The following is a 15,768-nucleotide window of genomic DNA, read 5'->3' as shown; positions in this document are numbered from 1 at the left end:
AATGAAATGAAAATCGCTTATTGTCACGAGTAGGCTTCAATGAAGTTACTGTGAAAAGCCCCTAGTCGCCACATTCCGGCGCCTGTCCGGGGAGGCTGGTACGGGAATCGAACCGTGCTGCTGGCCTGCTTGGTCTGCTTTAAAAGCCAGCGATTTAGCCCAGTGAGCTAAACCAGCCCCTGGATTGAGGGTGTTGTACCTAAACGTGCGCAGAATACGGAACAAGGTAAATGAGCTTGTTGCGGACATTGAAATTGGCCAGTACGATGTTGTGGCATCACAGAGATGTGGCTCAAGGGGATCAAGGCTGGGATCGAAATATCCAAGGATATATGTCCTATCGAAAGGACAGGCAGATGGGCAAAGGGGGAGGGGTTGCATTGTTAGTAAGGAATGAAGTTAAATCATTAGCAAGGAGCGATAGGATCAGAAGGCATAGAATCTCTGTGGGTAGAGTTGAGGAATCGCAAAGGTAAAAAGACCTTGATGGGAGTTATGTACAGGCCCCCTAGCAGTAGTCAGGTTGTGGGGCAGAAAATAAATCAGGTGATAGATACGGCATGTAAAAAAGGCAACATTATAATAACCATGGGGGACCAGGGCCGGCTCAAGGTACCGGCAACTCGGGCAGTCGCCCGGGGCGCCATGTGCTAGGGGGCGCCATGTGCTAGGGGGCCCGCCCTCAAACGGGGTGCGTGAACGCGCGTCAGAGACCTGGCCGGACAGAGAGACCGGCCCGCCGTACGTGACTCCCGATCATACCATTACCGGGTCACTCTGTGGCCCCCCCCGACCCACCCGCCCGACCGCCCACCCGACCCCCCCCCGACCCGACCCCCCCGACCCGACCCCCCAGACCCGACCCCCCCCGACCCGACCCCCCCGACCGAACCCCCCCCCCTCCCCCGACCCCCCCGATCCGACCCCTCTCCCCCGACCCCCCCCCGAACCCCCGACCCGACTCCCTGACCCCCGACCCCCCCGACCGACTCCCCCGACCCCCTGACCCCGACCCCCCGACCGACCCCCCCCCCGACCCCCTGACCCCCCCCGACCGACACCATCCCCGACCGAACTCCCCCCCCCGACCGACCCCCCCCCCGACCGAACCCCCCCCCCGACCGACCCCCCCCCCCGGACCGGGGGACCCCCCCCGAACCGAACCCCCCCCCCCCCCCGCGAACCGTCCGACCCCCGACCGACCCCCCCCCCCCGAAGGGCGCCGAAGTTCAGCTTGCCCGGGGCGCCAGCAACACTAGGCCGGCCGCTGGGTGGGCTTCAATGTGCAGGTGGACTGGGAAAATCAGGTTGAGTGGATCCCAAGAAATGGAATTTGTGGAATGTCTAAGAGATGTTTTTTTGGAGCAGCTTGTGACAGAGCCGACTAGGGAGCAGGCGATTCTGGATTTGGTGATGTGTAATGAGGCAGACTTGATCAGGAACTTAAGGTGAAGGAACCCTGAGGGAGCAGTGACCACAATATGATAGAATTTACCCTGCAGTTTGAGAGGGAGAAGCTGCAATCAGATGTAACAGTATTACAATTAAATAAGGGTAACTACAAAGACATGAGGGAGGAGCTGGCCAGAGTTGCTTGGAAAATGAGCCTAGCAGGGAAGACAGTGGAACAGCAATGGCAGAAGTTTTTGGGGGTTATTCGGGAGGCACAACAGAAATACATCCCAAGGGGGAGGAAACATGCTAAGGCGAGGACAAGGCATCCATGGCTGACGAGGGATGTCAAGGACAGTATAAAGGCTCAAGAAAAAGCATACAAAGTGGCGAGGATTAGAGGGAAGCTAGAGGATTGGGAAGCCTTTAAAAGTGAGCAGAGGACAACTAAAAATGCAATAAGGGGGAGAAGATGAAGTATGAGTGCAAGTTAGCTGGTAATATAAAGGAAGACAGGAAGATATTTTTTCAATATATAAAAGGTAAGAGAGAGGCTAAAATAGACATTGGACCACTAGAAACTGTGGCTGGAGAAGTAATAATAGGAAAGAAAGAAATGGCAGACGAACTGAATAGTTACTTTGCATCAGTCTTCACGGAGGAAGACCCCAGTGGGATGCCAGAGCTCTAGGAGAACCAGGGGGCAGAGGTGAGTGCAGTGCCCATCACGAAGGAGAAGGTTCTGGGGAAACTGAAAGGTCTGAAGGTGGATAAGTTGCCTGGACCGGATTGACTATACCCCAGGGTCCTAAAAGAGATAGCTGAGGAAATTGTGGAGGCATTAGTGATGATCTTTCAGGAATCACTGGATGCAGAAGGGTCCCAGAGGACTGGAAGGTGGCTAATGTAACACCACTGTTTAAGAAGGGAGGGAGATTATAGGCTGGTTAGCCTGCCTTTGATCATTGGTAAGATTTTAGAGTCTGTTATTAAAGATGAGATTGCAAAGTACTTGGAAGTGCATGGTAAAATAGGACTGAGTCAGCACGGCTTTGTCAAAGGGAGGTCGTGCCTGACAAATCTGTTAGTTCTTTAAGGAGGTTACAAGCAAGTTAGACAAAGGAGAACCAGTGGACGTGATTTATTTAGATTCCAGAAGGCCTTTGACAAGGTGCCGCATAGGAGACTGTTAAATAAGTTAAGAGCCCATGGTGTTCAGGGTAAAATCCAGGCATGGACAGAGGATTAGCTGACTGGCAGAAGGCAGAGAGTGGGGATAAAGGGGTCTTTTTCAGGATGGAAGCCGGTGACTAGTGGTGTGCCTCAGGGGTCTGTGCTGGGACCACATCTTTTTACAATATACATGAATGATCTGGAAGAAGGAACTGAAGGCACTGTTGCTAAGTTTGCAGATGATACAAAGATCTGTAGAGGGACAGATAGTATTGAGGAAGCAAGGAGGCAGCAGAAGGACTTGGACAAGCTAGGAGAGTGGGCAATGAAGTGGCAAATGAAATACAATGTGGAAAAGTGTGAGGTTATGCACTTTGGAAGAAGAAATTTAGGCATAGGCTATTTTCTAAATGGGGAAATGCTTCGGAAAGCAGAAGCACAAAGGGACTTGGGAGCCCTTGTTCACAACTCTCTTAAGGTTAATGTGCAGGTTCAGTCAGCAGTTAAGAAGGCAAATGCAATGATAGCATTCATGTCAAGAGGGCTAGAATACAAGACCAGGGATGTACTTCTGAGGCTGTATAATGCTCTGGTCAGACCCCATTTGGAGTATTGTGAACAGTTTTGGGCCCCATATCTAAGGAAGGATATGTTGACCTTGGCAAGGGACCAGAGAAGATTCACAAGAATGATCCCTGGAATGAAGAACTTGTCGTATGAAGAACGTTTGAGGACTCTGGGTCTGTACTCGTTGGAGTTTAGAAGGATGAGAGGGGATCCTATTGAAAATTACAAGATACTGCGAGGCTTGGATAGAGTGGACGTAGAGTGGATGTTTCCACTTGTAGGAGAAACTAGAACCAGAGGACACCATCTCAGACTAAAGGGACGATCCTTTAAAACAGAGATGAGGAGGAATTTCTTCAGGCAGAGGGTGGTGAATGTATGGAACTCTTTGCCATAGAAGGCTGTGGAGGCCAATTCACTGAGTTTCTTTGAGACAGAGATAGATAGGTTCTTGATTAATAAGGGGATCAGGGGTTATGGGGACAAGGCAGGAGAATGAGGATGAGAAAATATCAACCATGATTGAATGGCGGAGCAGACTTGATGGGCCAAGTGGCCTAATTCTGCTCCTATGTCTTATGGTCTTACGTCTTATGGTCTTATGATGTTCTTGCACAAAGATTTCCAGTTAGATCCTTTGGAGGTAGACCTTGAGTTTGGCTGTGAGTGTCAAAAGAGTGACAGTGATTCTGGCAGCCATTTTACATATTCCCTAATCAAAATGATGTGGAGATGCCGGCGTTGGACTGGGGTGAGCATAGTAAGAAGTCTTACAACATCAAGTTAAAGTCCAACAGGTTTGTTTCAAATCACTAGCTTTCGGAGCACCGCTTTCGGACCGCAGGAAGGAGCAGTGCTAGTTATTTGAAACAAACCTGTTGGACTTTAACCTGGTGTTGTAAGACTTCATACTGTCCCTAATCAAAGTCAATGGAGATAAAAATCGGGAATGATGCAAAACGGGCTGTCAACTGGCTATCACCAAGTCACACAACGCCGAGAGTTACCCCGCAAGTTCCCGAAATTCTTCACTTAAAAGCTGGCTCCCACTCCCCATAATGTTGAAATACGGATGTAGTCCGACTGAACATAGCAGAATCACAGAGGAGTGATCATGGTATTGTCACAGGACAAATAATCCAGAGGCCCAGGTAATGCTCTGGAGAGCCAGGTTTGAATCCCACCACGGCAGATGGTAAAGTTCATCGCCATGAACTAAAGCCAATCTGGTTCACTAATGACCCTTGGGGAAGGAAATCTGCCATCCTTACTAGGTCTGGCCAACACGTGACTCCAGACCCACAGCAATGACTCGAGAAAATGCCTGCTGAAATGGTCATGAAAGCCACCAGCCAGTGAAGCCCACATCCCATGAATTAATGATTTAGAAAGCACTCTTCATATTCTTCACCTGTCCGTTATGCTCGCATAGGACTGACATACGAAGAAAGACTGGATCAACTGTTCTTTGTTCTTTGACTGGGGTTTAGAATAATGAGAGGGGATCTCAGAGAAACATATAAGATCCTGATGGGACTGGGCAGGCTAGATGCATGAAGAATGTTCCTGATGTTGGGGACGTCCAGAACTAGGGGTCACAGCTTAAGGGGTAAGCCATTCAGGACTGAGGTGAGGCTGAACTTTTTTCTCAGTGAGTTGTGAACTTGTGGAATTCTCTACCATAGAAAGCTGTTGGGGTCAGTTTGTTGGATATACTCAAGAGGAAGCTGGAGGTGGAAGGGGTATGGCGAGAACGTGGGAGTGGAATACTGAATTTGCACTGTCAGCCATGGCCATATTGTATGGTGGCACAGACAAGGAGAGCAGAATGGCCTACCCCTGCATCTATTTCCTTTGCTTCTGTGTTCCTATGCAAATGCATCTCAGTTCTAAAATATCAATGTTTTCACAGAGCGAAGCCCCGTTATTTTCTAAAGATGGAAGGAAGTTTTTTTTCATCCGCCCGGTTCCGCAAGGAGGCAGAGGAAAGTTTTACCACATCGCCATGTCGTCCGCTCAAGTAAGTGTTTCGGTGGAGCAGTTAAATTCCCAGGTTTCAGTGCAGCTGAATTATTCCGTATTCAAATGAAATAATTTGTGCCAACACATTGGCTTCAAATCTCAGTCTACTCACTCCAAAACTGCAGTTTGCCCAAATTCTCCGGCCGTTCGCTGGCAGCGGGGTTCTCTGCACCTGTCGGCAGAATCCACCCCCCCCCCCCCCCCCCCCCCCCCCCCCCCCACACTCACTCCCCCACGCAGGTTTCGGGTGGCATGGGGCGGCTTCAATGGGAATTCACATTGACAGCGGCGGGAACGGAGAATCTTGCCGCCAAGGAATGCCATTCCGCCTCCCGCTGCTGAGAACCCACGCGGCTGGGGATCCGGAGAATCCAGCCCAGTGTCAATTCTTGCCTTTCATTGCTCTTGTACATCTTAATACTTTGCCAACGTTTGTTAATCTCTCACTGCCAGACTTTCAGACATATAAATATTCTGAAAATAACTGTGCAATTGGATAATATTGCAAGGACTGCGAGGCATAGACAATAATACTCTTCCCTCGTGGACGGGAATGGATCCCACACACCCACAATGATTTTCCTTGCAATATAATTGGAAAGTCCCCAAAATTCATTTGAGTTTCTACATGAACAATAGGGATTCAATTGAGGACGGTGGATAATTATTTTGACTAAAGGGCATTGGTGTGGCGACATTGTATCACTCTGGATACAATGTAACCGCAGCCCAATCCTAACATTCCTAGAGTTTTCAATCTGAGTCACTGTTGGGAAATACTGAGCAGAATCCTAGTAAATTTTGGGAGAGATTGGCCCAGTTGGTGCACTCGTGCAACGTTCCCCTCTGCCCCATCATAGCATGGTTGTTAACCCATTTATAAATAGATCAGCCATGGTGTTAAAATAGCACACCTGTTATATTGTGCAATACATTGGGCAGTGCAATATTGGAGGGAAATAAATTCTCCAACATTATTCTGATGAAATGAAAATGATCAATTTATCTTGACAAACAACCCCTCTCGTGAACTATTTTAGGATGGCATGGTGATGCAGTAGTTAGCACTGCTGCCTCACGGCGCCGAGGACTCGGGTTCGATCACGGCCCCGGGTCACTGTCCGTGTGCAATTTGCACATTCTCCCCGTGTCTGCTTGGGTCTCACCCCCCAACCACCTAAAGATGTACAGGTTATGTGGATTGGTCACTCTACATTGCCCCTTAATTGGAAAACTTAAAAAGAAATACTTGTTTTCAAATTAATATTAAGTACAATGAAGAGTCCAATATTGGAAGTGATTTTGTGATTGGACAGCACTTGATAAATAATCCTAATTGTGCTATGAATTACTCGAACAACCAATTTAATATTATCAGATAAGTTCACAGTGACACTGAAACAAGCTAGTAGTTACATATATTCACACACAGTGCCCTGTGAACAATTGTTCAAATTGTGCCTATTTCCACCAAACAACAGCTTGGGGCACAGCTATTTCCTGGTTCATTCCCCATGACAATGCTTTGACCAATCAGAGTTGACCTGCCTGATCTGAACTTGAAAAACCAGGCAGTTAACTGTCCCCTGGTGCATTCTCCATGTCAATGCCTCTATCAATCAGAGTCCACATGCCAACCAATCCGCACTCTTTTCCCATGCAGTACAAATTATTGTTCCTTTACTACTGGTGTGCAAGTCGAAAAGCTTTAGCATTGTCTTTTTTCAGCAATCATGGAGAGCATTGAGACACCTCAAACTTTTCAATATGAGACAAAACTGTTGCTGAGATTTCTTCGCAGTGACCAAAATTGGTGGAATGAAGAATATCAAGAGAATTTCCTGTGATCACTATGGGCGGGATCTACAGGATCGGAAATTCCCGCCCAAAGTCAACGGACCTTTTTGCTGGTCCGTCAAAATATCCGTCCCACCCGCTACTATTCCCCTGGTGGGCTTTTCACAGTAACTTCATTGAAGCCTACTCGTGACAATAAGCGATTTTCATTTCATTTCATTTCATATTTTGGACTATGAAACTGCGAAATGAAGCAGAATTAGCGGCTGGTTTAGCACAGTGGGCTAAATAGTTGGCTTGTCATGCAGAACAACGCCAGCAGCGCAGGTTCAATTCCCGTACCGGCCTCCCCGAACAGGCGCCGGAATGTGGCGACTAGAGGCTTTTCACAGTAGCTTCATTGAAGCCTACTCGTGACAATAAGTTATTATTATTATTTGCTGTTGCTGCCTTGAAGTGCAAAAACGTCCTAAAATGACATTTATGATTTTGCTGGAAATAACAAAAAGAGAAAGTTGCTACTTTTAGTCACAAAACCTGCTCATGCCAACAAAAGAGTTCTTCCATTCAATGTTTAAAAACAGAGGGATAATTGGTGTACACTGTCCAAGTGCTGTCAATTCTCACAGTTTAGTAAATATGTTTGTATTTTCATTTCTTCCAGGTGAATAACAGTAATGATAACTTGCAGTCCATCACCTCTGGCAACTGGGATGTGACACAGATTTTGTCATATGATGAACTGCACCAAAAAATGTAAGTCTCCAGAAAGTATTGAAACAATTTTGAGATCACGTGGGGTAAATTTGACCTGTGGCCACAGTGTAAAACAGCCAATATGGGAATGATCACCCGTTCAACGGAATTGAATATTGGGAGATATGTATAACAGACCAGCAATCGTTAATGGCCATGTTATCCTACGATCCAAAGTTGCATTTACCCCAGGTCGGATCTCGACACGCTGAAACATAGAAAGATAGAAAATAGAAGCAGGAGAAGGCCATTCGGCCCTTCGAGCCTGCTCCACCATCCATTATGATCATGGCTCATCATCAAGTTCAATACCCCGATCCTGAACTCCCCCCCCCCCCCCCCCACACACACATATCCCTTGATTTAGCCCAAAACCTATATCTAATTCCTTCTCAAAATCACACAACGTTCAACTACTTTCTGTGGTAGCGAATTCTGCAGATTCACCACTCTCTGGGTGAATAAATTTCTCCTCGCCGAGTCGTAAAATATTGACCCTTAACCTCAAACTATGACCCCTAGTTCTGGACTGCCCCACCACCAGAAACATTCTTTCTGAATCTACCCTGTCTAATCCTGTTAGAATTTTGTAAGTTTCTATGAGATCCCCTCTCACTGTTCTAAACTCCAATGAATATAATCCAAACCAATTTAGTCTCTCCTCATATGACATCTCTCATTTGACACTGAGAGATTTTAAATTATACTCAGAGCTTAATTACTTGGCCCATGCTGCCTCTGAGTGTCTGGGCAGAATCAGTCATCTTGACACAGTCGAGATTGAAATAAATGTGGATAACAATGGAAATCTGAAATGGAAGCAATAATCACTGAATATACACAGCAATTGAGATGGTACATCAAAGAGAGGGAGAGGTTCATTTTTCAGTTATGACTTCATATAATAATAATTTAATAATCTTTATTAGTGTCACAAGTAGGCTTACGTGAACACTGCAATGAAGTTACTGTGAAAATCCCCTAGTCGCCACATTCCGGCGCCTGATCGGGTGCACTGAGGGAGAATTCAGAATGTCCAATTCACCTAACAAGCATGTCTTTCGGGACATATGGGAGGAAACTGGAGCATCCGGAGGAAACCCACGCAGACACGGGGGGAACATGCAGACTCCGCACAGACTGTGACCCAAGACGGGAATCGAACCTGGCGCTGTGAATGAATAGTGCTAAACACTGTGCTACCGTGCCGTCCATATTATCCTCCCAGTGAGGTTTGACACTCAAAACATGACCTGTCCCTCGTTGTTTAAATGCCACTTAGGACCAGGACGTTATCCGTTCTCTCCTCAGTGTACTCTGCACATCTCCCCTCCCTACAACACCCTCCACATTTCTCCTCCGCACCCCATTGCCCTCCCCTCCCCTCCACACCTCCTGCCCTGCTGTACCCACCACACCACCCTTCTCCACTCTTACAGTTTTTCTATTGGAGCTTGCAAACACACCGCTGAGTGAAACAGTTTATGCCACATAGATTTACCCCTTGCATTCAACTACCTTTGTAATAGTCCAGTTCTTATTCTCATAAACCATGCCTGTGCTGCAGGATCCTTTTACAAGGACGCAGTGACTACAGATAAGAATTAATATTGGATTCTGAATAGAGGACCATGTTGCTACAAGCCAACGTTGTTGAAGCAGAATTGATTGTCTTTCAAGAATACAAATTCTTAACATTGAAGTTCTTTCACTTATAATGTTCAGAAAACACAGGAGGTTACCAAACCCTTCGTTGTCATGTAGAACTGCTCCTGAGTGGCAGAGTATGAATCTTAAGTTTCAGCTCGCCTCCCGATGTGAAACCCACTCATGCAAGAAAACCATTAAAATTTCAGTTTCTCCTGCCTGACTTTTTAATAGCTACACATTGAAACTGATAATAAAATGAAAACTGGTATTTGATCTCTGCAATTATGTTATGTAGAGTACAGTTATTACTGTCATCTCGATACACAGCGTTTCTGAGGGTGCATCGATGCGAGGGGTGCAGTACAATGTAACGGTTAGCAGCAGGAGTAGGCCATTCAGCCCCTCGGGCCTGTTCCGCCATTCAATAAAATCAGATTATGGCCTCAACTCCAGTTTCTGTCCTAATCTCCATTCCCATTGACTCACTTATCAATCAAGAATCTAACAAACTCAGCCTTAAAAATCTTTAAGCTCCACGTTAAATAGAAAACCCCTTGAATTTTACAAAATGGGAACAAAGACCCAGAGTGAGCACGTTTAGCCACGTGTTTCCCAGTGCTCGCAACGCCTCGCAAGGCTCTAAAATGCAACTCGGGTTTGCGAGGGTACCTCGGCTGGGAACGCACGGCCGAGGCCACTCATAGCCCTGTTTCGTGCTCTAAGGTGCTCCGCTCGCCGGATCAGCTCAGTATGGCGAGAGATCGGGACGCCATTTTTAAATGGCATTCTGATCTCTGAGGCCGCCCATGTGACCCTCCACCCCCAAGCCCCAACACACTATGGGAGGATCCCTGCACCACTCCCTCTCAACACCCACGCAGGGCACCCCTGGCCCGTTCGCACCCGCACAAATAATGCTAGCATGGCACCTTGACAGTGCCAACTTGACACCCTGGCAATGCCCCTGCCAGCTGGCAATGTGACCTGGGCAGCTTGGCAGTGCCAACAGTATATCATGAAAAGCAAAGTTTCCCTGGTGCCCTGGCCAATACTTATCCCTCAACCAACCTCATCAAAGAAATGATTATCTGGTCAGTATTACATTTCTATTTGTGAGATCCTGCTGTGAATAAATTGGCTGCCATGTTTCCTACATTACAGTGGCGATTTGTAAAGAGCTATGGGACCTCCTATGGTCATGGAAGGTGAGATATAATTCAAAGCCCTTCCAGCCACCTTCTGTCTCCCATTTGATTCATATGCGTTTCGAAGTTCTGCTGTTCCCTCGGACGTGTAAAGTGCAATTGGATCCCCACGGTCTCCAAGCGAAGTTGTTCCTTGTGTACAGGTATCCAGTCTCAGTGGCTGCCTCACAGCCTCTTGGATATCCACTAACATCATGAAGACCTATGGGAGTGAGTTCCTCCACAAACCTTTGAATTGAATCAAGATTGGAGGATCGGGGTGAACAACAGCTTTACTTATGGCGATGGTCATTAAATACCAGGGTCATCCCCCTCCCCCACCTCCCGGCCCCGCCATGATAATACATCATTGCAGGAAATTCTAGGCCAATAGTAACTGTATTCTCCTCTGCTGCAAGTTGCATCTGACACCTACTAGCCCAGAGAATTGTCCAGCAACCATTAACAGACCATTTGCAAACTTGGGCTGGATTTTATGCCCCCCCCCCCCCCCCCCCCCCCCCCCCATCTTGGGCGGGGTGGAAGGATCATGTAAAATATGTCAGGTGACTAACCTTCCCACAGGTGACAGCCTTCCCACCTACCCCAGATCATGTGGGAGTTGAGGTGTAGGTAAGGCGGCCTCAGGCCTATTGAGACCCTTAATGCCCAATTATTTAAGGGCCTACGTTTGCCTCCACCGACATGACACACTGGCTGTCAGGAGACAGATTAGAATGGACAGGCCATTTTTTTTAACACCTTTGGTGAAAGGGTGGGCAGGAAGGGGGTAATCTCCTTTGGGCTGTGTCCTTTGAATACCGGGGTCATCCCTTCCCCCACGCCCCTGCCCCACTATGATAATACAGCACCTGAAACCATAATCCCCCCCCACCTGACCTTCAAAACGCAGATTCCTACCCTACAGGTACTTGTCCCTCGAGTCTCTCCTCATTAAAAACCCCAGACTTACCTTTCCAGTGCCTGCTTGCAGTCCCAGCAGTGTCCACCACTCCGCTCTGGCGCTGGTGGACTGCAAGAACTGCCAGCCAATCGTATCAGCCGGCAGCTCCCGTGGGCAAGCACTCCTTCCCACTAAAGGACAGAATTATGAATGTCAACTTGTTAAGGCCACCCAGAGCTCGTTATGGTTGTGGGGTAGTCTTGTTTAAAGTCAGCCGGTTCAGGACTGATTTTTCACCAGGGGACAGGGTAGGGAGTGGGGTGGGGGGGGGCTGGTGAGGGCGAGGAGAAGAATGCTCTGAGTATCAACCTGCCGTACCCCCCCCCCCCCCCCACACCATCCCATAAAATTCAGCCCTTGGATATTTTGGATCAGATTGCTTCAACGGAGTTATTGGGCTGAATTTTACATCTGTCTTTGGGGTGAGAGAGGTGGAATGGAAAGTGAGTGTTCCACTTTCAGCCCTTTACATTTGCACAATGAAGGCCTGGGGTAGGCCCACCTGATTTGTGGCCGTAAAATCCAGACTTGATGTGCATCGAGCATAAGAATAGGTCCAGGGCTCGGTCCTGGTGTTCCTGTCTCTTAGCTCTCGCTCCAACTTGAAAACCAAGTTAGAATCGCTGCCATGGGGCTGGAAGACTGCTAGCTAAGGAAAGCGGTTACTAGTGATTGCAATGGCCTGAGGTGAAGGGGAGATGGATCAAAAATCATGAGGACTGTGATTGAGTAAATGGAGATAAATTGCACCCCATGGGAAAGTCCCATATTCAAGCCATTTGATGAGATGAAGGTAGACAACATTGGAAGCGTTGCAGATTGAAGTGTAAAATTACAAAAAACCGACATAAATGGACAAAGCTGTGGAAAATGGATTTCAATAGGGACAATTTCAATAGGATCTTAATAAATAAATCGGAGTAGTTTTTAAATGGCGAAAAGCCAGGAGATAATGGAGATCCAAAGAGACTTGGGTGGGGGGGCACGCATGTAGATTGTTCAAATGTCATGGATAGGTCCAGAAAATAATCTGAACGGATAATGGGATGCTGGTCTTTAAATCTAAAGGTTTGAAATGCAGGAATCATGCTTCAATTATAGAACAATTTAATTAGCCCACATGGGGAGTACAGTGAGCATCCCTGGACATCATTCCCTTCGGGAATACATATTGGCCCACAAACTGATATAGGCAGAATTAATCTGAATCCTGTGCTATTTGATTCAGTGAGGATTTGCGATTTGAGATTTTCAGCCTCTGTACACATAACAGAAGAAGAAAGAATGGTACAGCACAGGAACAGGCCCTTCGGCCCTCCATGCCATGTGCCAATCATGATGGATGTCTAAACTAAAATGATCTGTGTTTCCGTATCCCTCTATTCCCACCCTATTCATGTAGTCGTCAAAATGCCTCTTAAACGTCGCTATCGTACCTGCTTCCACCACCTCCCCAGGCAGCGAGTTCCAGGCACTGACCACCCTTTGTGTAAATAAACTTCCCTCGCACATCTCCTCTAAACTTTCCCGCTCGCACCTTAAACCTATGTCCCCTGATAATTTACTTTTCCACCCGTCGAGTCATCCACTCTGTCCATGCCCCTCATAATTTTGTGAATGTCTATCAGGTCGCCCCTCAACTTCCGACGTTTATTTTGAAAACTCCGAGCTTATCCAATCTCTCCCCATAGCTAATACATTCCAGAGCAGGCAACATCTGGTAAACTCTTCTGTACCCTCTCCAAAGCCTCCACATCCTTCTGGTAGTGTGGCAACCAGAATTGTATGCAATTTTCCAAATTTGGCTTAACCAAGGTTCTGTACAACTGCAACAAGACAATTTTTATATTCAATGCCCTGACCGGTGAAGGCACACATGCTGTATACCTTCTTGACCACCTTATCCACCTGCATTGCCACTTTTAGTGATCTGTGGACCTGGACACCCAGATCCCTCTGCCTGTCAATACTCTTAAGCGTTCTGCCATTTACTGTATAATTCCCACGTGTATTAGACCGTCCAAAATGCATTACCTCACATTTGTCCGGATTAAACGCATTCCGTCATTTCTGTGCCCAATCTTCTCCCGATCTATAGCCTGCTGTATGCTCTGACAATTACTATGCACAAATCTACCAATCTTTGTGTCGCCGCAAACTTACTAATCAGACCAGCTACATTTTTTTCCAAATCATTTACATATACTAAGGGTAACAAAGGTCCCAGCACTGATCCCTGTGGAACACCACCAGTGACAGTCTTCCATTCAGAAAAACGCGCTTCCAACGCTAACCCCTGGCTCCTATGATCGAGCCAGTTCTCTATCCACCTTGCCAGCTCACCTCTGATCCTGTGTTACTTCACCTTCTGTACCAGTCTGCCATGAGGGGCCTTGACAAAGGCTTTACTGAAGTCCATGTAGACAACATCCACTGCCCTTCCTTCATAAATCACCTTTGTTACTTCCTCAAAAAATGCGACCAAGTTAGTGAGACATGACCTCCCCTTCACAAAACCATGCTGCCTATTGCTAATAAGTCCATTTGTTTCTACATGTGAGTCGATCCTGTTCCCAAGAATCTTTTCCAATAATTCCCCTACTACTAAAGTGAGGCCTATAATTTCCAGGATTATCCCTGCTACCCTTCTTAAACAAAGGAACAACATTGGCTATTATCCCGTCGTCTGGGATCTCACCTGTCACCAGTAAGAATACAAAGGTTTCTGTCATGGCCCAACAATTTCCTTCCTTGCCTCCCTCAGTATTCTGGAGTAGATTCCATCAGGCTCTGGGGACTCAACCAGCTTTTTTTTAAATGCCCAAAACCTCCTCCATTAGGCTATCCTCATGACCCAGAATATCAACACACCCTTCCCTAGACCCATCATCCACCAAGTTCTTCTCTTTGGTGAATACTGATGCAAAGTGCTCATTTTGTACTTGGCCCATTTCCTCTGGCTCCACATATAGATTTCCTTCTCTATCCTTGAGTGGGCCAACCCTTTCCATGGCTGCCCTCTTTCTCTTTATATATGTATAAAATGCCTTGGGATTCTCCTAAATCCTGTTTGCCAAGGACTTTTCATTTCCCCATTTGGCCCTCCTGACTCCTTGCTTAAGTTCCTTACTACTTTCTTTATATTCTTCAAGGGCTTTGTCTATTCTCAGCCTTCTAGACCTTACGAATGCTTCCTTTTTCTTTTTGACTAGGTTCACAATATCCCTCGTTATCCAAGGTTCCCAAAACTTGCCATACTTATCCTTCATCCTCAAAGGAACATGCTGGTCCTGAATTCTAATGAACTGATATTTGAAAGACTCCCGAATGTCAGATTTTGATTTACACTCAAACATCCGCCCCCCCCAATCTGAATCCCGTACCAGCCTCCCCGGACAGGCGCCGGAATGTGGTGACTAGGGGCTTTTCACAGTAACTTCATTGAAGCCTACTCGTGACAATAAGCGATTTTCATAAATTCTTCAGTTCTTGCCTAATATTGTTGGAATCAGTTTACCCCCAGTTTAGCACCTTCACCCGAGAACTACTCTTATCCTTATCCACAAGTACCTTAAAACTTACTGAATTATGGTCACTATCCCCAAAATGCTCCCCCACTGAAACTTCGATCACCTGGCTGGGCTCATTCCCCAATACCAGGTCCAGTATGGTCCCTTCCCTAGTTGGACTATTTACATAAGACTAGAAAGAAAGACTTAGATTTCTGGAGCGCTTTTTATGACATCAGGAAGTCCCAAGGAGTTTTAACGACAATTTAAGTGGTTTTGAAGGGCTGTCACTGTGATAATATCGGAGGCACCGAAGCTAATGCAGCAAACTTGCAGAAACAGAACTGTGATCATAATGAGCTGAGAACCTGTGTTCATTGGTGGTGAGTGAGTCATAAATAATTGCCCAGTCACTGAGGGGATCATCTCCTCTGCGCTTCTTTCAAATAATGTCATGGGATCTTGATTGGCGTGTATTAAATCTGATCTAAACTATCACTTGCATCGATATGGAAAAGGACCGTATTCAATACATTTGTTCCTTCTATTACAGTTACTTTCTGAGCACAGAGGACTCTCCTCTGCGCCGACAATTGTACAGGTAAGTACCCACCTTGAATGTGTGTGCATACCTGTGTGTGTGCATGTGTATACATGGACGCACGTGTATGCATGTGTGCATGTGAACATACGTGTGTGTGCCTGTATGTGTGCATTTGCAGATTTATGCATGGATCTATAAGTTTTGATTCCT

The 15,768-nt window shown here is 46.7% G+C and overlaps 1 protein-coding gene across 6 annotated transcripts in view; it reads left to right on the top strand.

Annotated features, from left to right (window-relative positions):
- The window catches only part of dpp6a (dipeptidyl-peptidase 6a), a 1,618,183-nt gene that overhangs the window by 1,496,912 nt on the left and 105,503 nt on the right, over positions 1–15,768 (top strand). For all 6 annotated transcript variants that reach the window (XM_038798406.1, XM_038798408.1, XM_038798409.1 and 3 more), the window contains exons 13-15: positions 5,045–5,152; positions 7,616–7,707; positions 15,568–15,615. In XM_038798406.1, the coding sequence (XP_038654334.1) occupies positions 5,045–5,152; positions 7,616–7,707; positions 15,568–15,615 (248 nt within the window). The remainder of the gene's footprint in view (positions 1–5,044; positions 5,153–7,615; positions 7,708–15,567; positions 15,616–15,768) is intronic.

This window comes from Scyliorhinus canicula, chromosome 5 (assembly GCF_902713615.1).
Source record: "Scyliorhinus canicula chromosome 5, sScyCan1.1, whole genome shotgun sequence".
Classification (NCBI taxonomy): domain Eukaryota; kingdom Metazoa; phylum Chordata; class Chondrichthyes; order Carcharhiniformes; family Scyliorhinidae; genus Scyliorhinus; species Scyliorhinus canicula.
This window is presented reverse-complemented; position numbering and strand designations above follow the sequence as displayed.